Source organism: Micromys minutus (assembly GCF_963924665.1).
Source record: "Micromys minutus genome assembly, chromosome: 25".
In the NCBI taxonomy this organism is placed as follows: domain Eukaryota; kingdom Metazoa; phylum Chordata; class Mammalia; order Rodentia; family Muridae; genus Micromys; species Micromys minutus.
This window is the reverse complement of record NC_137960.1, coordinates 30,213,218-30,239,322: the sequence shown is the minus strand read 5'-3', so window position 1 is coordinate 30,239,322 and position 26,105 is coordinate 30,213,218. Positions and strand designations below refer to the sequence as shown.

At 39.7% G+C, this 26,105-nt stretch overlaps 1 protein-coding gene across 1 annotated transcript in view; it reads right to left on the bottom strand.

Annotated features, from left to right (window-relative positions):
* The window catches only part of ROS1 (ROS proto-oncogene 1, receptor tyrosine kinase), a gene marked incomplete at both ends in the record, with an annotated part of 118,169 nt that overhangs the window by 72,797 nt on the left and 19,267 nt on the right, over nt 1-26,105 (bottom strand). Inside the window, 10 exons of the mRNA XM_080938115.1 lie at nt 4,557-4,654; nt 9,776-9,960; nt 11,315-11,437; nt 12,790-12,866; nt 13,482-13,683; nt 16,489-16,627; nt 17,887-18,035; nt 19,167-19,227; nt 23,980-24,006; nt 25,261-25,320. Coding sequence (XP_080794241.1) covers nt 4,557-4,654; nt 9,776-9,960; nt 11,315-11,437; nt 12,790-12,866; nt 13,482-13,683; nt 16,489-16,627; nt 17,887-18,035; nt 19,167-19,227; nt 23,980-24,006; nt 25,261-25,320 — 1,121 coding nt within the window. The remainder of the gene's footprint in view (nt 1-4,556; nt 4,655-9,775; nt 9,961-11,314; nt 11,438-12,789; nt 12,867-13,481; nt 13,684-16,488; nt 16,628-17,886; nt 18,036-19,166; nt 19,228-23,979; nt 24,007-25,260; nt 25,321-26,105) is intronic.

The window sequence follows — 26,105 nt, the reverse complement described above, 5'->3', positions numbered from 1 at the left end:
CCTTCTCAGAAACAAGGCCTACAGTTGGTGCACAGACATCTAGGTAAGCAAAACACTCATACACGGAACATCCATTTTTAAAACTTAACTGGTACATAAAAATCATTCATTTATATTTTATTTAGAATTTGTGGGACTGGCTCAGTGGTTAAGAGCACTGATTGATCTTCCAGAGGTCCTGAGTTCAATTCCCAGCAACTACATGGTGGCTCACAACCATCTGTGAACCTGATGCCCTCTTCTGCTGTGTCTAAAGACCGCTGCAGTATACTCATACTCATAAAATAATAAATAAATTGATCAAAAATGAATTTGTGATCATGAAAATAAATGCTAGCGAGTTCATACAGTTTAATATATCAACTATTAAGCCATTTTCTCTTCTCATTTCTCAGCCCACTACTACTACTCTTACTGATCTTCCCAAATCTTTAAAACTGTGCCCATGTTCCAGCCTAAAGTAAAACCCTGAGATAAAAACTCACTTTGAGATACAACTCTAGGTTGCTTGCCTCAACCGAGTGTGGTAGTGAACAGATAGAATGTCTGCCCTACAAAAATTTCAAAAATCGTGCAATGTATCTGGAGAAACTTAAAAGAAAAGCAGTCTGGGCTAAGTAAGGAATCACAGACCTCGAACTGTGGCGGGGAAGGAAGCAGAGCACCAACCCAGATCGCTATGGGAAGAGAGAAGGAAGGAAGGAAGAAGAAAGGAGAGAGAGAAAAAGAAACCGCTAGTGGGGTGAAGGGACGGACGGGTCAAGGTTCGTGTCAACGTGAGACTCCTCAAGGCATGATGCAATGGCACAAAACTATCTGCATGAAGGACACCATGAATGTCAGGGCAGCGGCAAACCGCTGTACACGCTACATCTCCTAAAAGGCCACAAATGTGCTGATTTCTATAGACTGCCCTGTCAAAGCAGAGGATCAGAAGGCAGGGCATGGTGCAGCAGGTTTTATCCTGGGTCACTGCAAAGCAGCTGAGATCACTACTGGATCAACTTATGTCCCAACTTCCCTGTCTAGCAAAGGGACCTGCTTCGGGATAAAATGGTCACTGGGAGGAAGAGCCTAGCAGCAAGTTAAGTACAGACAACTTGGAGTAAATCCTAGTTTTCACGATTGTTTCAGATCATGCTTCAGAATGTAAGCACAAATCCATGCTATTCTGATGGGAAAACAGGAGCCACCGATTATCTTACCGAGCTATCCTAGGGAGGCTGACTTGGGGACTGAAGTTCATCCTCCACAGAATGGCTTAGCTTCTGTCACCACCACCAACAGAGCATTCCAAACATTCCATATGCTCTTAGACCCTCACAAATGAGAGAACTCAGAACCGGACCAGAGGAGACTGGGCGCATTCAGGTGGTGTGACTAATAATTAAACTTTCCATTTAAAACTTGAAAAACCTGACAGTGGTGGTTTCTTAACCGGGAGGTTTATTGTGATGACCCATGCCTTTGAATCCAGTAGTCTAGAGGCAGGTGGTTTACCTTTAATTCCAGCACTGTGGCCAGTCTGGTCTACAGAGTTCAGAGTTAGTTTCAGAACAGTCTGGGCTACACACACACACACACACACACACCTGTCTCAGATGGATTTTTTAAAAAAGATTTAAAAATGGAAGGTGCTAGAAGAAAGCAGAATATTCTTCAAGACACTAGGTAAGGAAGAACTTTCTAAACAGAATAGGAACTAGCTCCAAGTGTCAGTAGACAGGACTACATGGTTTTAAAGTGTATGCACAGCAAAATATACTATCAACAAAGCAAATTGACACCCCATAGGATGGAAGAAAATCTTAACCAGCCACACTTCAGAAAAGGGGATAAAATCAAAAATTTACAAAGAACTGCAGAAACCAAATACTAAGGAAGTAGAACTACCAATCAATAAATAGGCCAATGAGTTCCATAAACAGTTTTCAAAAGAAGAAGCTTTGAGATACTACCTTACCACAGTCCAGATGGCTGTCACCAAGAAATCTGACAACAAATGTTGAAGAGGGTACCCAAAAAAAGAAACACTTATTCACTGCAGTGGTCAAGCCAATTAATACAGCCACTGTACAAATCAGTTTAAATTTACAATTTTGAAGTTTAAAATAGAAGCACCATATAGTCTAGCTATTCTACTCCTGGGCATATATCCCTGAGAACCCTACAACCTACCATAAAGACTGTTGGACCCCTGTTTATTACTGTACTGCTTGCCATAGCAAGGAAACGAAATCAATCTATAATGGATAATAAAAAATATGGGATATATACCAAATGGAATATTTTAATATTATCCAGTAATAATATTTAGTTGTTACAAAAAAATGAAACCATGAAATTTGTAGGAAAACGGATGAGCTTAGAAACTGTTACCCAAACTCAAGCAGAAAAACACCACCTGTTCTCTCTCATGTATGGATCCTAACCTGCTGTGTTCGTGCACATTCACAAACAGCTGTAAGTGTAGGTACAGTTTAACATTTAGAAAGGAGCCTAAGAAACGGCAGCATCGTGATGTGAGGAAAAAATGAAACGCAGTCAAAAGGACACATGGAGCATACATGTATAATTTTTCTAGTTTCAACTCTCTCATAACTTTCCTTTTGTGCGCTGGATAAGCAAATAAAGATGTAATTAATACTAAAAGTATAAAACCCGTCTTGAAGCTCCACTACTCAGAATAGCTATCCTAATTATATATATAGTTTAGAGCATGCTAGAGCCTGATTTGGGGCAAGTGTTTGAGTGGTTGGTTACTTTAATCTAGCTGTATGATGGTTTCTTTCTTTCTTTCTTTCTTTCTTTTTTTTTTTTTTTTTTTTTTTTTTGTAGACTCGTTATAATAGAATACATTCATTACAATAAGGTGATTTTTTTATTGCTAGGTTGAACGTAGTGGTGCATGCCTTTAACTCCAACCATCTGGAGACAGATAGGGGTAGGTATCCATGAGTTTTCAGCCAGCTTGGTCTATACAGTGAGTGCCAGCCCATCCAGGGCTACACTGAGAACCTGTCTCAAAAACATTATTTTAAATGATCTAGAAAATCTTCAGGAATTACTCCGTATCATGGGGTTTGGAGGGTTATTTGTTTGGTTCAGTTCATAAAGCTATAATTTGGGTTAGAGATGTGACTCACTTAGTAAACTGCTTACCTAGCGTGCATAAAGGCCTGAGTTCAATACCCCATTCCCTCATGAAGCTAGACACACATATAACCCAAGAACTTGGGAGATGGAGGCAGGAGAATCAGAAGCTCAAAACATTTTTATAATTCAGAAATTTAAACCTAAAATGAAAAACAAATTTCTGGGGCTAGAGAGATTGCTCAGTGGGTAAATGTGCTTGCTGCCCAGGGACCTTTCTTTGAATAGCCAGAACCCAAATAAAGCCTGTCTGCACAGGAGTGTGACTATGTTCCTAAGGCAAGAAAGGAGTCTTGAAAATCCTTGGAAGTTCACAGGCTGGCTAGTGAACAGAGAACAGGACGCTTGTCTGAGTTAGTGAGGACTAACACTAGAGGTTCTCATCTGACCTCCACACATGTATGCTTCTACATGCTTGCTGTACCATGCATTCATCACATGCATTCTCACACACATGAAAGCATACACAGAGAACACACACACAAACAACTTTCTAAAGTCTTCAAGAATATGAGTAGTAAGGCTTGACTTTATCAATGAGCGATCTTTTTCTGAGAATGTCAGTGTGAGAAAATATATGCTCTGCAGGTTTTATTTTATTCAAAATGAAAACCAATTTATTCCCACAATAAAGAAAAATATTTAATCTTACTCACATTGAACATGCTTATTAGTTTAAAAGCTTGTTGTCATTTAGTCATATGTAAGAAATAAACCCCCAAAATAACTTTCTATATTTTTGCCAAATAGAGAACATTTAACATACATAAAGTGTCTTCATTTCATTCTCAGGATGATCCAGCTTGTTGTCAAAAGTAATGAGACAAGCCTGCTTGCTAGACAGCTCGCTGAAACTGACCAGACAGCATGGCTGAGCCCAAATGTGTGTGTGGGGGGGGGGTGGGCTCTGTTTGTCTGTTTTGTTTTTCACACCAAAGAATAGGAGTCTTATACTTGAAGTGTGTTCTTGCTCTCAACCGTCAAATCCCATCACATGAGGATGGATGTTTAACAGCCCTTTTGTTAAGTCTACCTCTTGCTAGATGTAAGAACCAGACCAGAAGATATAGAGCTGTAAGGCTCAGCTAGACAGGCAAGAACAAAGTTGCTTCTCATAGTGGCTGTTAAAGACAGCAGTGAGGTACTGATTCCCACCATAAAGTAGAGTCAAGTCTTGGACTAGAGTCGTGATCCCAAGGCCTCTAACAAAAGGTCATTTCCAGGTAACTGTAGTTTGCTGCAGAAGAGGAAGCAGCCAAATTTGAAAACAATTCTAATTAAAATTGACCTAAAATGAGGCACTCAAATAGACTCATTGGGTGCTCTAGTGTTCCTACCACAAGAGGGATCCACAGAGATTTTTGTCATAGAAGAGAACTCATGTTTACAAAGCTAATACTTACCCATTATAGGAATCAACCACTACTTTATGAGGTGCTATAATAGAGAACGGAGTAATTTCTTCAAAATTTGAGCAATTCTCTAAGTCACATACATATACCTGGAAAACAAATATATATTTTTAAAATTTAAAACAAAGTATGTTTTTTTAAAAAAATGTTTGTTTTCATTCATTTTAGCCACCAAGTATTTCCTGAGCAGTTAGGTGCTTGGAATTGTGATGATGACTATGCACTTTTTAAAAAAGCATTAAAAGGATGACGTGCAGACTAAATGCTCAGACCATTAGCCACCAGGAACAGTGGAGATCCAGGGACACAGGCCTGGTGAGACTGCACTGTGAGTAGCCAGAGCACAGAGAGGGCTAGGCCTAGCGCGCAGTAGGCACAGCCCTCCGGTTGGTCCAGGGAAGCAGGAATTCTGCCTTAAAGACTCAGTGTCTGCCTGGAAGGCCCTTTCCTGGGGACCAAACGCTCAAGCCATTTGCCACCTAAAACAGCAGAGATCCAGGGACACAGGCCAGGTACACAGGTGAGACGGGAACCAATCACTGACAAGACAACATATTATTACAAAAAAGAAGATGGCAAGAGGAAAGCGAAAGAACTTACACAATGGAAACCAAGACAATGTGGCAACATCAGAACCCATCTCTCCCATCACAGCAACCAGCGGAATGCCAAACACTCCAGAAAAAGAAGACTCAGACCTGAAATCATACCTCAAGATGATGATGGAGATTTTTGAGATAAGCATGAATAACTCACTTAAATGAGAATGGGAAGAAAATCATAAACAAATAGAAGCTTTTAAAGAGGAAACATAAAAAACACGCAAAGAAATCAAAGAAGTAGAGGAAAACAGAACCAAAGAGATGAAGGAATTGAAGAAGGAATTGAAAATGGAAATGGAAACAATAAAGAAAACACTAAAAGAGACAATCCTGGAGGTGGAAAACCAAAAAGAGAAATCAGGAGTCACAGAGGCAAGCATCTCCAACAAACTACAAGAGATGGAAGAGAGACTCTCAGGAGCCAAAGACAACATTGAAAACATAGGCAAAACAGTCAGAGAAGATACAAAAGCCCAAAAGCTCCTGAACTAAAATGTCCAGGAGATCCAGGACACAATGGGAAAACCAAATCTAAGGATAATAGGAATAGAAGAGGGCAAGGAATATCAAATAAGAGGAACAGTAAACATCTTCAACAAAATTGTAAAACAAAACTTCCGTATCCTTAAGAATGAGATGACCATAAGCATAAAAGAAGCCTACAGAACTCCAAATAGAGTGGAGAAGAAAAGAAATTCCTCCTGACACATAATAGTCAAAATGCCAAGTGTCCAAAGCAAAGAAAAAATGCTAAAAGCAGTAAGAGAAAAAGGTCATTTAACATATGAAGACAGACCAATCAGAATTACACCCGACTTCTCAACAGAGATGAAGAAAGCTAGAAGATACTGGACAGACATCATGCAAACCTTAAGAAAACACAACTGTCAGCCCAGGCTGCTATACCCAGCAAAACTCTCAATCACCATAGATGGACAGACCAAGATATTCCAGGACAAAACTAAATTTACACAATATCTGAACACAAATCCAGCACTACAACGAATTATAGGTGGAAAACTCAATACAAAGAGGGAAACTACATCCTAGTAAAAACAAGAAAATAACTAAGCAAGAAAACCAAAAGAAGAAAGATGCACAGGCACAATTCTACCTCTAAAAGCAAAAATAGCACAAAAAAGCAACCACTATTCTTTGATATCTGTTAACATAAATGGACTCAATTCCCCAACAAAAAGATATAGGCTGTCATACTGGATACATAAACAGAATCCAGCATTTTGCTGCATACAGGAAACTCATCTCAGAGACAAAGACAGACACTATCTCAGAGTAAAAGGTTGGGAAAAAACCTTCCAAGCAAACAGCCCCAAGGAGCAAGCTGGAGTGGCTATTCTAATATAAAGTAAAGTAGATTTTCAACCAAAAGTTATTAAAAAAGATAAGGAAGGACACTTTTTACTCATTACAGGGGAAATTTGTCAGGAGGAACTCTCAATCCTTAACATATATGCTCCAAACACAAGAGCACCCATATTCATAAAAGAAACTCTACTAAAGCTCAAAAATTATATTGCACCTCACACAATAATAGTGGAAGAAATCGACACCTCACTCTCCTCAATGGACAGAACATGGAAACAGAAACTGAACAAAGACGCAGTGAAACTAGCAAAGGTTATGAACCAATTGGTACTAATAGATATCTACAGAAAATTTCATCCTAAAACAAAAGAATACACCTTCTTCTCAGCACCTCATGGCACCTTCTCCAAAATTGACCATATAATTGGTCACAATATGAGCCTCAATAGATATAAAACGATTGAAATATTTCCATGCATCCTGTCAGATCACCATGGTCTAAGGCTGGTCTTTAATAACAACAAAGACAACAAAAAGCCCATATACACATGGAAACTAGACAATGCTGTATTAAACAATAGCAGGGTCAAAGAAGAAATAATGAAAGAAATTATGGATTTTCGAGAATTTAATGAAAATGAAAACACAACATAACCAAACCTATGGGATGCAATGAAAGCAGTACTGAGAGGAAAACTCATAGCTCTGAGTACTTCCAAAAGTACTCAGCAAGAAATAATCAAACTCAGAGCAGAAGTTGACCAAATAGAAACAAAAAGAACCATTCAAAGAATCAGCAAAACCAAGAGCTGGTTCTTTGAGAAAATTAATAAGATTGATAAACCCTTAGCCAGACTAAATAGAGGGCAAAGAGAGAGTACCCAAATTAACAAAATCAGAAAGGAAAGTGAAGTCATAACAACTGAAACTGAGGAAATTCAAGAAATCATCAGATCCTACTACAAAAGCCTATACTCAACAAAGCTGGAAAATCTGGAGGAAATGGATGAATTCCTAGACAGATACCAGATACTAAAGTTAAACCAGGACCAGATAAACCATCTAAATAATCCCATAACACCTAAAGAAATAGAAGCAGTCATCAAAAGCCTCCCAACCAAAAAAAGCCCAGGTCCAGATGGGTTCAGTGCAGAATTCTATCAGACATTTATTGACAACCTAATACCAATACTCTCCAAACTATTCCACAAAATAGAATCTGTTGGAACACTACCTAACTCATTTTTGAGGCCACAATAACCCTTGTTCTTAAACCACACAAAGATCCTACAATGAAAGAGAACTTCAGTCCAATATCACTTATGAACACTGATGCAAAAATACTCAACAAAATCCTTGCAAACCGAATCCAAGAACACATCAAAATGATTATTCACCATGATCAAGTAGGCTTCATCCCTGGGATGCAGAGATGGATTAATATACAGAAATCCATCAACGTAATCCACCATATAAACAAACTCAAAGAAAAAAACCACAAGGTCATCTCACTAGATGCTGAGAAAGCATTTGAGAAAATTCAACAACCCTTCATGTTAAAAGTCTTGGAAAGAACAGGAATCCAAGGCCCATACCTAAACATAATAAAAACAATATACAGCAAACTAACAGCCAACATCAAACTTAATGGTGGGAAACTTGAAGCAATCCCACTAAAATCAGGGACTTGACAAGACTGCCCACTCTCCTCCTACCTATTTAGCATAGTACTGGAAGTCCTGGCCAAAGCAATTAGACAGCCAAAGGAAATCAAAGGGACACAAATTGGAAAGGAAGAAGTAAAAACATCACTCTTTGCAAATGACATGATAGTGTACTTAAGTGACCCCAAAAGTTTCACCAGAGGACTCTACAGCTGATAAACAAGTTCAGCAAAGTGGCTGGATATAAAATTAACTCAAAAAATCAGTAGCCTTCCTCTACTCAAAGGATAAACATGCAGAGAAAGAAATTAGGGAAAAGATACCCTTCACAATAGTCACAAACAATATGAAATGCCTTGGTGTGACTCTAACTAAGCAAGTGAAGGACCTATATGAGAAGAACTTCAAATCTCTGAAAAGGAAATCAAGGAAGATCTCAAAAGATGGAAAGATCTCCCATGCTCATGGATTGGAAGGATCAACATTGTAAAAATGGCCATCTTACCAAAAGCAATCTACAAATTCAATGCAATTTCCATCAAAATTCCAACCCAATTCTTCATAGAGTTGGAAAGAGCAATGTGCAATTTCATCTGGAATAACAAAAAAAGCTCTGAACACCCCAGAAACAACTCACAGACTATATGAAGTTCAAGAAAAACAAAAGCTAAAAAAAATGAAAAATTATTATGTTTAATCTTTACACACCAAGAAAACTTTGACTATTTTCAGGTTTACATCTTGTTTTACATGTACTTTATGCTCACTGTAACTAGAAAGATTTTAATGCATACTATCAAAACTTTAAAAAAATCAAGTACTGACCAAAAAATGTATTCATATACTTTTATGCAAAAATGCTTTTAAAATCTGTACATTTATCTCTGTTTTTTAAAATAAAGTTGTTTAATTTTTTTTAAAAAAGCATTAAAAAGATAATTTAATTGATGCATAGCTGTAATCCCTGAGGCTGAGGCAGGAAGATAATGGATAATGGGCCAGTTTGGGCTATAGAAAAACACTCAGTATACCTATATATAAAAACAAACCCAAAGGAACATTGTGTCTTATATCTTATGTCCTAATCGCCTCATATTTTATTAGTATCAATCATATGTATGTTTTTTGATTAATTGAGGTATTCAATTATTTTCAAAACTTGTGTTGTATACTACAAGATTCTGGGTTTCAGGTGGAGTGGCTGCCTTTGTTCCTTGCAATAAACATGCACTCATTAAATGAAAACTGCAAACACGGGGAGAGTTCTCAAAGCTCCCAGTGCTGACATATTCTCAGAGACCTACTAAAATAATCCCAGGCTACCATATAATGAAAGATGCTTGCAGTGGACTTTGCCCATGATGGACAGTCTCACACAGTGATGAGAACAGACAAATTATCATTAATAAAAACCTGTAACCACAAAAAAGCTACAAATAAAAATGACTTAATAGTAGACCGGAACTGGCTCCCACTAAGTCAAAGACCGTTCTGTAAATTAAGTCCACAATTCATTGCTAATCTAGTATCTGAAGTCAGTGATTGGTAAGACAAACCTGTGGATACCACCAAATATGCATGTTAGTACTGATAACTAGTCATATTCCCTCCAACTAACCAGTTTATCCATGATGAAATACATCCTTTGGTAAAGCCAGTCTACGGAGATAGAAGAGACTGGAGCGGAGCCTCGGTAAAAAATTCTCAGGTCAGACACATCAGACATGTTAGCTGCCCCCTTCATCCATATAACAGTTCCTTCTGAGAAATAAACCACTTGCTGCTGAACATGGACTGATATTCCTAGAAGAGCCAAGCAAGCACATACACGTGGTTGAATGTCCCCAGGGATAGAAAAACTTAGACTGAAGCAAACTTGTCTCTAATATTTATTAATGTCAAATAGAAGTTCTCATAATCTAAAAAATATTCTTCTAAATTCTCTAGCACATACAAATTATATATGTAAATATGCTGGGTATTTTCATAATGTCTATAAAAATACTACAAGAATTTAGGATAGTATAGTCCACAAAGATTCAAGGAGTAAATTCAGAAACACTTGAAAATTTAGGGGTCAAGTGGAGTTGATGTAGGGTTTTGTGCTGAAGAAGGTCTCCAAGGTCTCACTCAGCACAGGTTTAAGCACATGCCTTATCTGGGCTACATCCCCAGACACAAAAGAATTTTTGGATATTGTTTATTGTTTGAGAGTTTCATAAATGTCCTTGGATCAAACCTATCCCCCATTTGCTCCCCTCGAATTCTTTCTCTGTTCCAATAACACTTCCCCCATGTGTTCTTTTGTCAAGTCCTCTGTGTCCACATAGTGTTGCCATTATATGAATGAGTAAGGGGCCACTTCAGAATATGGCAGCCTCTCAGGGGTCATGGAAAGACAGTTGTTCTCCATCCATCCGCAGCCAGCAGTTGTCAATAGCTCCTCTCACACAGAGGATTTTTTGAACCTGCCCCCATCCCTGCTGGGATTTTTTTTCCGGCTTGATCTTTCTTAGGGTCTCATTCACTGTGTTCATACGCACAACTGCTTAGTCATATCCAGAAAAACTTTCCTATAGTCACTCTGTAGAGTGCTTTACCCATTTCGTCACTTTTTTTTTTGTTTTTTTTTGACGATGGATAAAAGATTTACTAGATTCTTTACATTTGTTAGTTTTACTCATGTGTGAATTCTCTCATGCTTTCTAAGGTTTGAACACTGACTAAAGCATCTTCCACACTCATTACATTTGTATGGTTTCTCTCCTGTATGGATTCTCTGGTGTTGAGTAAGGTTTGTGCAGTGGATAAAAGCTTTGTCACAGTCTTTACATTTATCACTTAGAAAGCTATCCAGAAAGGATAAAGCTTCCAGGTCACTACCCAGTCTGATTTCTCCATGTTCCATGACTAACGTATGGGTGTCTTCAGACACTGTCTTTTATGAAGTCCTGGAGGATAACCAGGAACATTGGCAATGTCCTATAAAGTTTCAGGATCTATGGGTTCCCAGTGATCAACTACCCAGAAACAGGTGAATGCTACCTAGCTCTGGGGTCCCAGAGCAGCTTTTAACATTCCTGATTCCAGATGTTTTTCTGTCAGAAGTTCCAAATACTTCTTTCCATAGTAAAAGACATGATTCTGTTAGACTGACCTGTAATATTATGACGAACTGCGTCTGACCAAAGGCAATGTGCTTCATCTACTAAGTACTTCAAAGACCTCTTTCTTAGAGAAGCTTTTCTGGATAAAAAGAGCCATTGTTCTTCCTCTTGAACTGAAAGACACAATTTATAGGCGGACTGGCCAACCGTACACAAACCAACACAAAAAGTTTTAGTATTTCCACACAAGGGAGATGGCCCTTTTTTAAACAACTGACTAAATTCTCTGGAGTTGCTTTAGAGGTAGTGCAGCTGTGGTATAATCTCCATAAATCCATGGCTGGGGGTAGGAGATACGATGACAGTCAAGTAGAACTATGTGACCATATCGTGTGACGTATTACACCATCTTAGCATCCTTGTTCCAATAGAAGTTAAATCATTATCCCCAGCCAAGGTAATTTTCTTAGTAGGTGTAATCCAGCCTCAAGCAAAGTGGGTTTTACATAACCCGAGATCCTTTTCAAACAGGAGAAAAATCTTGAAATAAAATATGAAAGCTACAGAACTCTGAGATCCTGTTCAGCTGGAAACTGATGCAAGTTCCATGGGTGATAAGCACTTTCTGGACAATTAATAAATGGTAGGCAATAATCGCACAGCAACTTTAGCCTAGCTCTATATTTAACTTTTCCTTTGGACATGCTTCCTGCATGACAAGAATTCCTCTCTTTTCCTAGAGTCTAGGAACAGCCAAAAAGTATTGGCTGATAATAAGTGACATCTAATACCAGTGACATAGTTGTGTGCGGATTGGAACAAGGAGTAGTCAAGTCAGCAGATGGCCTTCTGAAAGTAGAGAACACACTGAGAATTTTGAGTCCTTGAGTTAGTCAAAACTTTAATTCCTTTCTACCAAAAATTATCTAGTTTCTTAGAAAGCATTTGCTCCTGTAGATACCAGTAGTTTTCAACTTCTCAAGGTAACTGTTTAAAAACAATAACCAAAAGGAATGCTTACTAATAATAATAATAATAATAATAATAATAATAACAATAATAAGATAAATCCACAGACTAAGTTTTCAAAATGTTAATATTTAAATCTTTAATATTTATGTATATTTAAAACATTAAAGCAGGCTGGGAAATGTCAGATGTAACAATACACATGTGAAGCAATGTTAAGATAAGAAGGTACACATGTAACTCCTCATTTTGTAAATGCAAATTACCATACCTATTGATTTAAACTAAAACCAAGAATTTCTTTGAAGTCATCTTTCTTAAAATGCTCACTTTTTTCATTCTATTTTGAAAAATTTCAAAGTTCTAATATCAACTACCCATCTAACCTATTTGTCACATATGTAGAATACTGTAAAATTAAAAATTATCAGGTACCAAGAAAGAACACGTGTGAAGTCAAGGGATCTTGAGATCTTCCATGTAGCCTCTGAACTCTGACCTTTACCCCAGTTAACATTCATCCCTAAGTAACAAAAAGGAGAAGCCTAGACCATACCTGCTGGGGATGGAGTGGTAATTAGAGATTCTGCTTCTGGCCCCTCACCAACTTCATTGACTGCTGCGATAGAAAACCTATTCCAAAAGCAATTTGGAGAGACGTGTTTCACGTGGCATGTTGTGAACATGAGATAAATATAGGGGCAACGGAGATTCTATTTAAGGATGCTGTGGTACAGCACAGATCAAGTTACTCAGGGCCACTGCTCAGCACCCAGAGGCCATCAATCAGGCCCTTGTTTGCATTCCCCAGGGAACAGTTCAGGGTCACGGAGGTCAAATGCTGAACTCTGCTATCTGCACGACCTTCATTTTTCTCCTTGTTTAAAGAAGTCTTAGTAAATGCCAGAGGGGCTAACAGTAATAAATTAATTAAAAAAAAAAAAATACCACTAACAGGATTTTGCCTCCTTACATTTTTTCATGTTTGACTAAATAAATTACAGCCATGGTATATATGCTATGATTGCCTCGTATTTATAAGGATCCTTTGATATACTGAAAACATTTTTTGCTTAGGATTGTGTGATCTAATACACATGCGAATGTGAGAAAAAGCACAACTTCAACCCAAATGGAATGAAGTTCATGCCATGTCTCTAAACATACTTAACTGATTTTTAGCCATATTCTTTAAAAACTCATCATGCTTGCATTAAGGCTGGTGTGATTTCTCTGCTCATCTCTTACCTGTAGGTGGTGTTTGGAAGAGTAGAAGAAAACTGGAAACTGGTTCTCTGTGTCCCTGAATCTAATTTTTGATTTTTACTGATCAGCCTTAAATTATAACCCAAAATAGGTCCACCTGGGAAATGGGGTGGAGCCCAGCTGACCTCTACAGTGTCAGGGCTTGAGCTCTCAATATTCGTGATGAAAGGCGCCGTTTCTGGGACTAGAAAGACAACAAACAACATGGTAAGGGCTCAAAGTGCAAATCTCTATGCTCTTTAGACTAGAATAATGAACAAATCGTGTCCAAAAGTTAACAGAAATAAGATCTTTTGATTAATACTGAAGGTGTGACCAAGGGATGGGAGTTAGAAATTTTGAGCTGGAATTCTTGCTCTCTTAATCATACCAGCTAAGTGCTGACCTATACTAAGACTGTTGCATTTCCTCAATTTTAACTTGTGAAATAACACAATGTCAGAGACTTGAATGGGTCCTATCTTCTCAACAAAGAGCTGTCAAAAACCTCTGGAGATCTAAGCAAACAGTGGGAGGGAATCACATTGGAAGACGAGACTCTGCACAAAAGAGAGTCAATGATTAACACATGGTAACCAAGGCAAATCACAGGGCTTTTTCCTTCATGAGCTATGGCCTGACTAGTTTCAGACGAAAATGTGCTTCAGACAGGAGCCTAGCACGGCTGCCCTCTGAGAGGCCCAACAAGCAGCTGAAAGAGTCAGATGCAGATGCTTACACCCAAGCAATGGACAGAAGCCAGAGACCCCTGTGGTTGAATTAGGGACAAGCTGGAAGAAGCTGAGGAGAAGGTTAACCCCATAGGAAGACCAGCACTCTCAACTGACCTGGTTCTCCGATATCGCTCAGACACTGAGCCACCAACCAGATAGCATCTATCAGATGATATGAGTTCTCCAACACATACACAGCAGAGGACGGCCTGGTCTGGCCTCAGTGAGAGAAGATGCACCTAACCCTCAAGAGACTTGAGGCCCTAGGGAGTGGGGAGGTCTGGTGAGGTGGGGTGGGGACATCCTCTTGGTAGAGGACGTATGGGATGAGGAACAGTCAGAGAGCAGACCAGGAGGGGAATAACAACTAGACTGTAACAAAAAAATAAAAAGATTAAAGAATAAAAAGAGAGAGAGAAAGAAAATGTGCTTCAGATAAACAGGTCTGAACTACTCATGCTGTCTGTCCTGACTATCTAGATGACACCTCCTATACAGCCCTCCAAAGTCCCTGCGAGCCCGGGCTGACAGCCTTATTCATCCCCCACCCTTGCCGTGGATGAAGGGAACATGAGTTAAATGATGAACTCATTTACCCGCAGACTCTACATGCTACTAGCAGAAAGACCAACAAGTGGCTCACCAGCCCAACCTCGTTCCATGTCTCCACCTACTAATTATACCTTAGCCCCAGGGCATTTTCTTATGTCTGCTCTCTCCACAGAATGCTTTCATCTCTGTGATCCTGAGTAGAGTTCTGTCCTTCTGAACACTTTTGGCAAATGTTCTGCCCGCGGTAGGTGGACTAGAGGTAGCAGGAGTGAGACGGTTCATCCATCACACCAGATTGTCTTTAGAAGTCTTCTTCATAAGTTTCCTAACCTTCCTCTTATACAGTCCCTCCCAAACTCTCACACAAACATCTTTGTGTTTCTCCTTCCTTCTACGTACTCAGTCACTTACGTAAAAAGGATAAAAAAAGCAATGACCTCCCACTGAATGAGAATCAGGATGTCAACAGCAACTCATTAGAGTCAACATCCAGATATGACCTGCTCCACCCAGATCAAGCAAGTTAAAAACCAACCACACGGCAGAATAAGACTGTTATCCGAGTATCTCATACACACATACACAAAAAACGATCTCTTTAGCAAGTAATGATCTGTCTTACTAACACTCCTTTGGGTTGGAGATAGGGCTTTCTTTGGAATTGCCCAAGGAAAGGGAGTAATAAGACCAACTAAGAACACATAATTCCTATGTCCAAAGAGAATATAAGGCAATGGGTATGAACATAAGTATCTGAGCATCACTGTGGTTTCCTCCTCAGCAGAATGTATAACTAGAGCTGGTGACCTGGTGAACTTAGCTGGGAGCTTGTCTCCTTCCTGGGTGAGTGTCCTTTCTTTGACAATTAGGTCTGAGAGATCCTATGTCCACCTGTACTGACTATTCTCTGACATTTCCTTTTAGAACCTGAGGTCAGATTCGAAGCTAGGGCCATGCTTGAAACGCTGCAGATCAAAGTAAAACACACACAGATCCTTCTTTGCCTCAACAGAGTCTCCTACATTCCAACACACTGATGTGTTATTTTCTGTCTCCAGGTCTGTCACAGCACTAATCTACTCTCTAATATCAATTTCTGCCTTAGTTTGAGTTTTTATTAAAGCCCCAAAACACTGATTAAAAACAGTGACCAAAACTATTTTGGGGAAGAACTGGTTTATTTTGGCTTACACTTACACTCCATCACAAAGGTGAGTCAGGGTAGAAACTCAAGGCCGGAACTGAAGCAGAGGAGTGCTGCTTACTGGCTTGCTCCCCTTGGCTCATTCACCCTGCCTTCTTATACAACCCAGGACCATTCACCCAGAGGCAGCATCAGCCTCAGTGGGCTGTGCCTTCCCACATCAATCATTAATCAAAAAAATGCTGTCACAGGCCAATCTAATGAAAGCAGTTTTTTTTTTTCCAACTGAGGTTCCTCTTCCAAGTGATTCTTCTTTGGATCAAGTTAACAATAGCTAGCCAGCACCCCTTACGTGTTTAGTCATGGCCACATTTCCCACTGAAGAAACTGTAGACTCAACAAAAGCAGGGGTCACTGCTTTGATCACTGAAGAACTGTAAATGTTACCAGGCACACAGTTAAGGGCTCAGTGAGTAAATGGAATTCCAAAGGACTCAATTTCTTTCATTGCTTAAGACAAAAATGAAACCAAAGCTTCAGAATGTTGTCTTTATGTCGCAAGTGACATGCACGTGCCTACCTCCATCAGGATGAGTCCTGTAACTTGGACTTGGTGGGGAATAAAGATGCAGCTGGGCTGTGAAGATCCAAACCACTCGAAAAATATATTCAGTGAATGGATGCAGGGGTTCCACCGTGTATGAAAGCTTGGACACTGTCTGGATCCAGAAGAGACAAAAATTAACATCTGTCCAATCACCATACCATACTGGGACACGGAGTTCGAGTTAACTTGTGGAAGACAGGTGTGCCATTGTGGGGAGGTGGTTGCCCAGATCCTTGAGTGTGAAACAGACTAGGAGCTGAGCTTTCGTACATCAGTCTACATTATTCACATCACCCTCTCCTTCCTCAGAGTGGGAAAGCGTAGGTTTCAGTTTTTCAGCACTTAACCTAAGGCTTTTCTTGACTATTCCCATGTTACTATATTTGGCATCTTGAATGAATTTTTTCCTGAAATTGCTCATGCTCTCCTGAAAGTGACCATCCTGAAAGGCTACCATACCTTACAGTTCTAAATTAAAACACACCACTACAAGAATCTCCCTTCTAGCCTTCGCCCTAGCTGGAATCCCATTAAAAGGCAGGGCATATAATTATCAATAATATAAGTGAGTCTATGATGCTCTGCTGAAGGACTTGCATTTGGAGAATATACACTTTTCCTAGAGTATCAGAGAATAAGTTTCACTTAATCCAACCGCTAGACTTGATCTGTACTAGAATGCATGCATGTCAATAAGTCATTTTCCTTATCCACAGGAGATATTTCCCTGAACCCCCAATGATAGCCTGCAACTCCAGATAGTATCAAATCCTACATACAGGTACCATAATGCCAATATTGTGACAGTCAATCCAAATAACCTTAACAGAGGTGGTTTAATCAATGGTATAGAGTATGGATACACTGATCCAAAAGATGACCGACTTTCTAATGTGATAGAGCAAGATGACCTCATATTTCATTATGTTCCTCATTACCATATGATTTAAAACTTCAGTCTCATTTCAGTGGTGGTGGTGGCATTGGTGGTGGCATTGGTGGATTGTTGTTTGTTTGCTTGTTTGCATTGCTTTTGTTTTTTGTTTGTTGGTTTGGGTGTGTGGGTTTTTTTGTTTGTTTGTTTTAGGCAGTGTTTAATTTAAAGTTCAGGCTAGCCTAGAACACTCTGCCTAGCCCAGATTGGCCTCAAACTCACAGTCTTCAGCCCACCAAGTGATGGGTTGATACCCCTATTCCACCACAACCGGCTTTAATCTATTTTTTCCATTTAAACATCTTAAGAAATATTTGAGCACAGGCAACTGACACTTTGCAAACCAAAGCACAGGTAAGGAAGGCATAATATTTTGACGCTTTGAATGACTTAGGGATGAGATGTCTTTGTTTAGATAAGGAGATAGCTTTGCACACCTCTGTGTAAGTCCAGCTCCCTGGAAGTTGGGCATATTTCCATTGAATGATGTATTTCACTCCGGAGACGTTGGCAGGGTTCCACCGTAATATCACACCACGACTTCCGATGGAAGATGCAAAGGGTGCTGTAGGAGGCTCTGTGCTTTCTGGAGAGGAAACAACGCTTCATTCACTATTAACTCCTGCGGATGGGTGTGCCTGTTTTGTCCAGGTTTCCCATATTCCATAATACAGCTGAACAATAAATGATATTCAAGGCAATCTTTCTCTTTTTATCATGTTCTGAGAGTAACCAGACTTCTTTACTGAATAACTATCAGCTGAACAATGTACTTCACATTAAATAGATTATCCTGGTACCTTCAGCTCATCAAAATAGTAGCCTTCCTTGTTATCAAATCTGTTCGGGATGTAATGCCCTCATTATGATAGCAGGGCTTGGGCTGGGCATGTACCTCACCAATAGGTGCTTGCCTAGCAATCTTAAAAAAAACTGCAATTTCATTCCAAGAACACCACAAAACTGAGTACAGTGCTACATTATTCCCAGGAGATTAGAAGTAGGGGCAGGAAGATTAGGAATTTAAGGTCTCCTTTAGCCACATATTAAACCCAAGGCCATTTGGGCACTGAGAGCCTGTCTTAGTGGGTGGGTGGCTGGGTAGGTGGATGAATGGATGGATGGATGGATGGATGGATGGATGGATGGATGGATGGATGGATGGATGGATGGACAGATAGGCGGGTAGGCAGATAGACGGATAGACTGGTAAAAGGATAGACTGGTAGAAGGATAGACAGATAAACAGATAGATGAATAAACAGATAGACAGACAGACAGATAAACAGATGAATAAACAAATAGACAAACAGACAGACAGATAATATGCCTACTGATGTTGAAGACAAAAATACTGCCCTAAGTGTCAGTCATGTTCCACATTTCCTATATTTTATCTACCAGAGGCTGCTGGCTCTTCATCAGCATAGCCTTAGTATTTGAATGACAGGATTTTTTTCATATACAAATGTTGGTAGAGATATTTTTTGGTTCATGAAACAGGATCCCACTCTTCAGCCCAAGCTGACCTTAACCTTTTCGCAGTCATCCTACCTCAGCCTCCTGGGTGCTGGCTCTACAGGCGAGAGCCACACAAGTCTCATATACAAATATTTCCTGTGCTACTGAGATGCAGGAATGTGGGAGTTTTGACAGGAGCTCCTTAGCCTTGCTAAGTAGGTCCCAGATGGCAAAGATTATAGCAGCCTTTTCTTACCCAGAACTTCCTCTTCGTAGCTACCCTCTGCATTGCTGCATCCGACCTCACAGGACTCCCTCTGTGGACAACAGGTGGTATCAGCCTCGGTGACATTTTTGCTCATAAGTTTCAACCGAAATCAGGAAACTCGATGGATGCTCTAACTGTATATGTGAGGCCAGGTGACACATGCCTGTAATCCTAGCCCTTTTTTTGGTAGAGGCAGAAGTTTAAGCCCGTCCTTAGCTACTCGAAAAGTTTGGGGTAGCCTATGCTATATAAGACTCTGTCTCAAACACTGAGAAAAAAAAATGAATGAGAAAGTGCAAAAGCTTTTAAGGTGCACAGTAGTTCTGGAGAGTTTTAGTAATTTCCAAAATTGTATCAACATTGACTCATGGTGATTTTAGAACATTTCCCTCGTTCCAAGAATAAACCCTGTAAAGTGTCTTATATATTTTAATTTGTTCTGTTTCATTTTTCTGAAGGTGACTCTTGATCTACTGAATTCATTTCATGTCCATGTCATTCTATAGTTTGAAGAAAATAAAACAAAACAAGCAAAAAAAAAAAAAAAAAAAAAAAAAAAAAAAAAAAAAAAAAAAAACCCCACTAAACTTAATAGTCCAATTTTATTTGTACTATCTTGGTCAAAGTTTTGATGATTTGGAAAACTAAAATTCCAACCCAAGATAATGCATTTTGATTTTCTATTTGTAGAATTTTCTCTACTATCCTTACAACTAATAATCTACTACCAATTATACAATACCCAACATTCTAATGCATATCTTCATACCAATGCTGACTTTTAAGGTCTCCAACAGCCTCATGACAATGGACACCTTATCTCATTAAAGCAAAAGGCAGGGTACACATTTGAGAACTGAAAACCAAATTGTCCACAACTTGGGAATGTTTCACCCTTAGCTACAGAGGGAAAAAAAAAAAAAAACCATGGGGGCAAATCACACCTCATAAAAGTCAGAGAGGCTGTGCTCAGTCTTCCTAGTGTGCTTAGTTTATAATTGCAAGACCAGGAACAGCCTGCTGTCAGTGTCAGGATGATGGTGGAAACGATAACACAATGCACCTGCCCTGGGAAGAAGAGCTGTAACATGCAAATATTAACTTGAAGATGTTTGAACTGAGCACTGAGAGAAGGTAGCCCTGATAAGCCTGGGTTTGCTTAGTTAAGGATTAATTCAAATACTGTGCTTTGGGCTTGGGATTGTTTAACTTAAAGGTTCAGTTATCTCTCACATCCTCTTTGGAGATTTGAGTAAAGCTCATTTAGCATAGCTACCCAGTGTGGAGAAAAGACAAACCGCCAGGCAACAGAAGCATTTCATACAGTGAGCATTTTTTCTGCCAAGAATCAAAGGCCTTTGTGCCTACTACTTGGAAATATTGGCCATCCTGGGGAAAAAAAGGAAATTGTGATCCTGTTTTACCTGTATATTTTTTTTTCAGGGAAAATATAGAATAAACTTTCCATCAATCTGAGAGGTTAAACATAATCTGGAGTGGAGGCCAAACTGTCAGCTATGCTGCCCCAATCATGAAGGCAGAGTAACATCAGACGTTATGATGAGGGCAGCCAGCATTTCCCAAGCCTGGGATGAGCATAGACCTGGTTGTTTCAAAACATTTCACAGAACTAAGCCAAGCTCAACCTTCCCAATTCTGTGACCCTTTAATTCAGTTCCTCGTGTTGTAGTGACCCTCAGACCACAAAATTATTTCATTGCTACTTTGTAACTATAATTTTGCTACTGTTATGAGTCATAATATAAATACCCGATATATAAGATATCTGATATGCTCTACAGGTTGAGAACCACTGATTTAATACCCATTTATTCCAGAATACTGGGCTGCCAAGACTTTTCTGCCCAAGGACTTCATCCATCTGCCATATTTGAGTCTATCCTCACTATAATTTCCCCACAGTAGTGAAACAATCTTTATTATCCCTTGGCTTCCCAGACTTTCTAGGTTCCATGCACCTTTCCTAATTTTTCTAACACAAAACAGAAACATCCCTCTAGTCTCCATATGAATTGCACATTCTTTTCTAAAAGACCTATCGTTCATTCTAGAATATTTTTTTGTCCCTAGTATTGTTTTCAGCTATCAGAACATGGAAGCAAACAACATAGTCCCTACCTCTGTGGAATTCACATTGTCTTAGAAAAGGGTATAGAATAAATGAAAGACAAGTTTAAAGTAAACACCTCAGATAATAAAGAAGGAGTGTGGCTGAGTGTGGTAGTGCTGGTCCATGTCAGGGCAGCAGGAGGAAAAAGATCAAAGCCATGGGGTGTGACTAGGAGACTCCCTTTAGTGTGATCAGCTGGAACTGCATAGAGATGACTGTCCACTAAGACTTGAGCAACTAGAAGGATCGGGGGTTGTGATAGTGTTCATGGGGTAGATAGACCTCTAGGTGCAGGAAGGGCCACCTACAATTGTAGAAACGCTGAAGCCACAGTGTCTGGCACAGAGAATGTGGGGAAAGGGACTCAGGTTGGCTCAGGCAAGAGGACAATGAGGCTGTCAAATGGCAGCAAGAAATGACAAAAAGGCTTCCAGAAATAAGGAAGTCTGCATTTTACTCTCCATCAAAAGGTTAAGATGCTATCATAATCACAGTTTGTGTTTTAAATGATCCAGAATGTTGCAGCTCATGTGACACCCTCATCTTCCAGGTTCTATTATGCTAAGTTATCATTTCTGAACTTCTCCAAAGACTACATAACACAAGCCTCCTGTGCTGGAAACATCCATGATGAAAGTGCTTGATTCCCAGAAGGTATGGATAACTGAATTAAAACTCTCACGGATCAACATTACATAAGCATGGACCACCAGGAAGTACAATGGTTTCCCTGATCTGTCATTTAAGAGGAATGTTGCTTTAATCATATAATAGGGTTCTGAGGAAATTTGGGTTTTCCCTCTCATCAGGGGAGATCCTCATCTGTTCACCTGTGGGACAAACTTCTCACTGTGTTTCATGGCAATTAAACCCCAACTCTACCCACTGGCAGGAAAAATCACTGGGATGTTGCATAGCCACTGACTATTGAGTACTTAAAGCCCCAATGTATAGCTTTACTTCCTGTTGTAAAGGAATGCTTATGCCTTGATGCCCATGAATGGGGTTAACCAGGCAAGGTAACAGAGTGTCAGCTCTGGTTTCAAGGCATCTCAGCAGAGCATAGCAATGATTTTATTATTTTATTTGTTTGTTTGTTCACTGTGTTGGAAGCTCATGCCATGGCCTAAGTATAAAGATCAGAGGACAGTTTGCAGGAGTCAATTCTTTCCTCTCACTATGCGGCTTCCTGGTACCAAACTCAAGCCTTGATTTGGCAAGCAAGTTCCTTTACTCACTGGGCCCTCTTACCATTCCATAACCAGGTTTTAAAACCAAAAAAAAATAATAGCACTTCTTTGCAGATAAGCAGAAAAAAATAAAAGCCCATGTTGGCAAGAGATTTGGGCTGATGCAGGAATGGAATTAAAGGGTTCACTTTGGGGTTTTGTTGTTGTTGTTTAGTTTTATTTGTTTGTTTGTTTTTCTGTTCTTTAGCTTTATTTTCAGACTGGATGATCCTCCTGCCTCGACCTTCCAAGTGTACATAATACAGATGTACACCACCACACCTGGCCTAACAGGTCTCATTTAATGTGATATAAAGATGTATGGCCGAACACTCTGTGTTTGGAGAAAGATGACTCCGTGATTTAAGGCGTTTGTGGCAAAGCTGACAAGCTGATTTCCATCCCAAGAACCCACATGGTGAAAGGGGAGAATGACCCCTGGAAATTGTCCTCTGATTTCCACACACGTGCGTGAGCACATCCACCCATCCAACACAAACACAAAGTAAGTGAATAAACGCTAAAATGTTTTAAGAAAATGCTGTGAGCAGAGATATCCCAGAGTGCAATTTTTCTTCCCTGTCCCACCCAGCCTCCCATGTGTCTAGCTCTGGAAATTAGGATCTTCTACATTAGATTAAAGTTACAGTTCGCCCTGGTACTCAGGTTTTAAATTTCTGTATATTTTTCAAATTTGGCCAGCTGAGCAGCAAAAATATTTGTAATTGCATTTTAGCCAAACTGTGTACATACATTTGAAGCATGCATACACTCCTTTTGTCTTAATTTCATAAACAACACAGCTTTAAAATTTATATAAATGTCCATCACACCTTTGGCAACAGAGGCAGGAAGAGCATGAGTACATTGTTATCCTTAGCTACAGAGAGCGTTTGAAGTCAGTGAGATATTGTCTCAAAAGTGTGGAAGAGAAGGATGAGTTGTTTATATTGTATTAACTATTAAAAATAAAATACAGATGATTTAAAGATGTAGGGAAGTGCATATACAGTGAGAGATTTGAATATGAAAAAATTTGCGAATTTTTGCAGTTTCTAGAACCATTCCCCCTTGGGTACTGAGGGATGATTTTATATACATATGTGTGTGTACATATACTTATATATATGTGTGTGTGTGTGTGTGTGTGTGTGTGTGTGTGTGTGTGTGTAAAAGCATATATACATACAAACGCATATATACATATATAATTTGTAAATATGCACATACATGTTAATAAAAACTTACATATTTATACAGATATAGAAAACAGCAACGTCTGTGCCAAAATGGGATTAGACCCTCTTATAGAAAGAAATAAACAAGTAAATAGTTAGATTTGTGACTTAAAATGTCTTCATTTTCCTTTAATAGCCTTTCACAGTCTAAAAATACAGACTTGGGTTGAACATATTTTCTTTGCAAATGATTGTGAACTCACCTCACAAATGGTGGCATATGTATCATTCTGTATGAAAAAGAAACAGAAAGAAGAAAAGTTATGTAAGGTCCTGAAAGTAACAGGTAACTTTAGTAAGCCAGTTGTGCATTTTCTCCAATGAAAGTTTTTTCCAACAGTATTAATCAACCATAAGACTAACAAATAGGAGTTTATGCAGGCATGGTGGCACATGTCTGTAATCCCAGCACTTGAGGCTGATGCAGGCGGGTCTCGAATTCAAGAGCATATGGTGACCCTGCTGAGAGAGAGAGAAAGAGGGAGGGAGGGAGGGAGGGAGGGAGGGAGAGAGAGAGAGAGAGAGAGAGAGAGAGAGAGAGAGAGAGAGAGAGAGAGAGAGAGAGAGAGAGTCTGACGTTTGCATCCCTAGGAAAATAATGAAGAGGGTTATCTACTAGAAAATTCTCAATGTACTTGAAGGCAGCTGCAACTCAAGGGAGACACACTGAATTGGATGCCATCAATAGGTCTAGCTAACAAAGCCAGCAGGTTCTTCTGTCCACATTGGCAGCTTCCCGGACGGTTGCCTGGAAACAAATGGCATTCTCACTCATGTACCCAGCAAGAGTTAGCATCTGCTTTGTGTTCCACTCTGATCAATGGAGGAAACATGGTCTAAAAATGGCGGAGTGCTTTCTACCCTGGAAACTTACATAATGGTATAAGAAACATTAAACATATAACTAGACAAAACTAGACAAATAGTTAAGTTGCAATTTGTAGTGATATGTAAGAACAACTCAGACCAGATGTCAAATGCTCCTTTTGCAAAATTATATTCTGTAATCACAAAGTCACAAGCGGGAGTGGGCATAAATAACTTTTATAACAGAGGCCGGCAAGACAAGAAAAAATATGAAAGTGTATATGTGGAGAAAAAAGTTTTTAGAGACTCATAATGTTTGTTTCCCAGGCTGGCCTGGAATACCAAGGCATTCTCCTGCTTCTGCCTCTGAATTAACTGGATCACAGATCTCAGTTGCCAAAACCAACTTTAATATCCTTTAAAGATGTCATAGCTATAATTTGGCTCATTAACAGAAAAAGATATCAGGAGGCTGGGGTATGGTTCAGTTGGTAGATTGCTGGTTCAGGTTCAGTCCCTAGTGACCACATAGCTGATGTGGTGGTACAGGGCTGTAATCCCAGCACTCTGAAGGTAGATCAGAAAGTTAAAGTCATCCTTAACTACATATGAGTTTAAAGCCAGCCCGGGCTACATAAGGTCCTGTATTAAAATGTGTAACAATAAGTAATACTTACACACTTCAAAGCACACTGTTCCTGATCTATAGAGTTCCAAAACTGACATCCTTGGATACACTGCAAGAAATGAGACACAGGTGTGAAGAACTGAGACTTTTTTTGTCCTTCAGAAGTGCACAGTAACAAAAAGTACCACGTTGTATCGTAGAAGTAGAGCTCTACTGAAAACACATAGACCCCCTCAAGGATCTGAGTGGAACTTTTAACCAGAGCTGCATATCTGCAGACAGCCCAGAGCACACAGTGGCTCACTGCAAGCCGGTAGGGAAGCAGAGTGAACACTGGACAGGATGAGAACCCAAGTCTGCTCAGGTAATGGCCCAGGGCAGCAAAACATCAAGCATCCCATGAGTCTCCACCTATGCCCATACAGCCAGGAAGACTCAAAAACCTGAGTTTACAACAAGGGAAAATGTCAAAACTAGTGGGTAGACCATTTTTGAATCTGTTAAATTCTGGCTGCTTTTATCCCAAAGATGCTCTCAAATGTCATCCCATGGCTGTCCTTGTCTCCTGATGCACAGATGGCTCATGGCTCCTGCTTTGTCTATGCCATGCACCCTCTCATTAGTCACCTACGCCCGAGTCCCCTACAGAGTCAGCATGGGACAGAGTTTCTCACCCCTGCACATTCTCCCATTGGCATGTCGGTGTTGCCTAAAGCAGGAAATCAGATGCATTTTCTTTGTCTAATTCCTCAGCCTCGTCCCATGAACAAGGCATCCTCCAGTCCCGCTGACCCACCAGGCTCTCTCTGTCCTCCAGACGCAGAGCCTCGGCTGTCCAAAAGTTCATGGAGCACCCCTCTCACTAGCCTCTTGGAGATCTTTTTCAAAACCAAA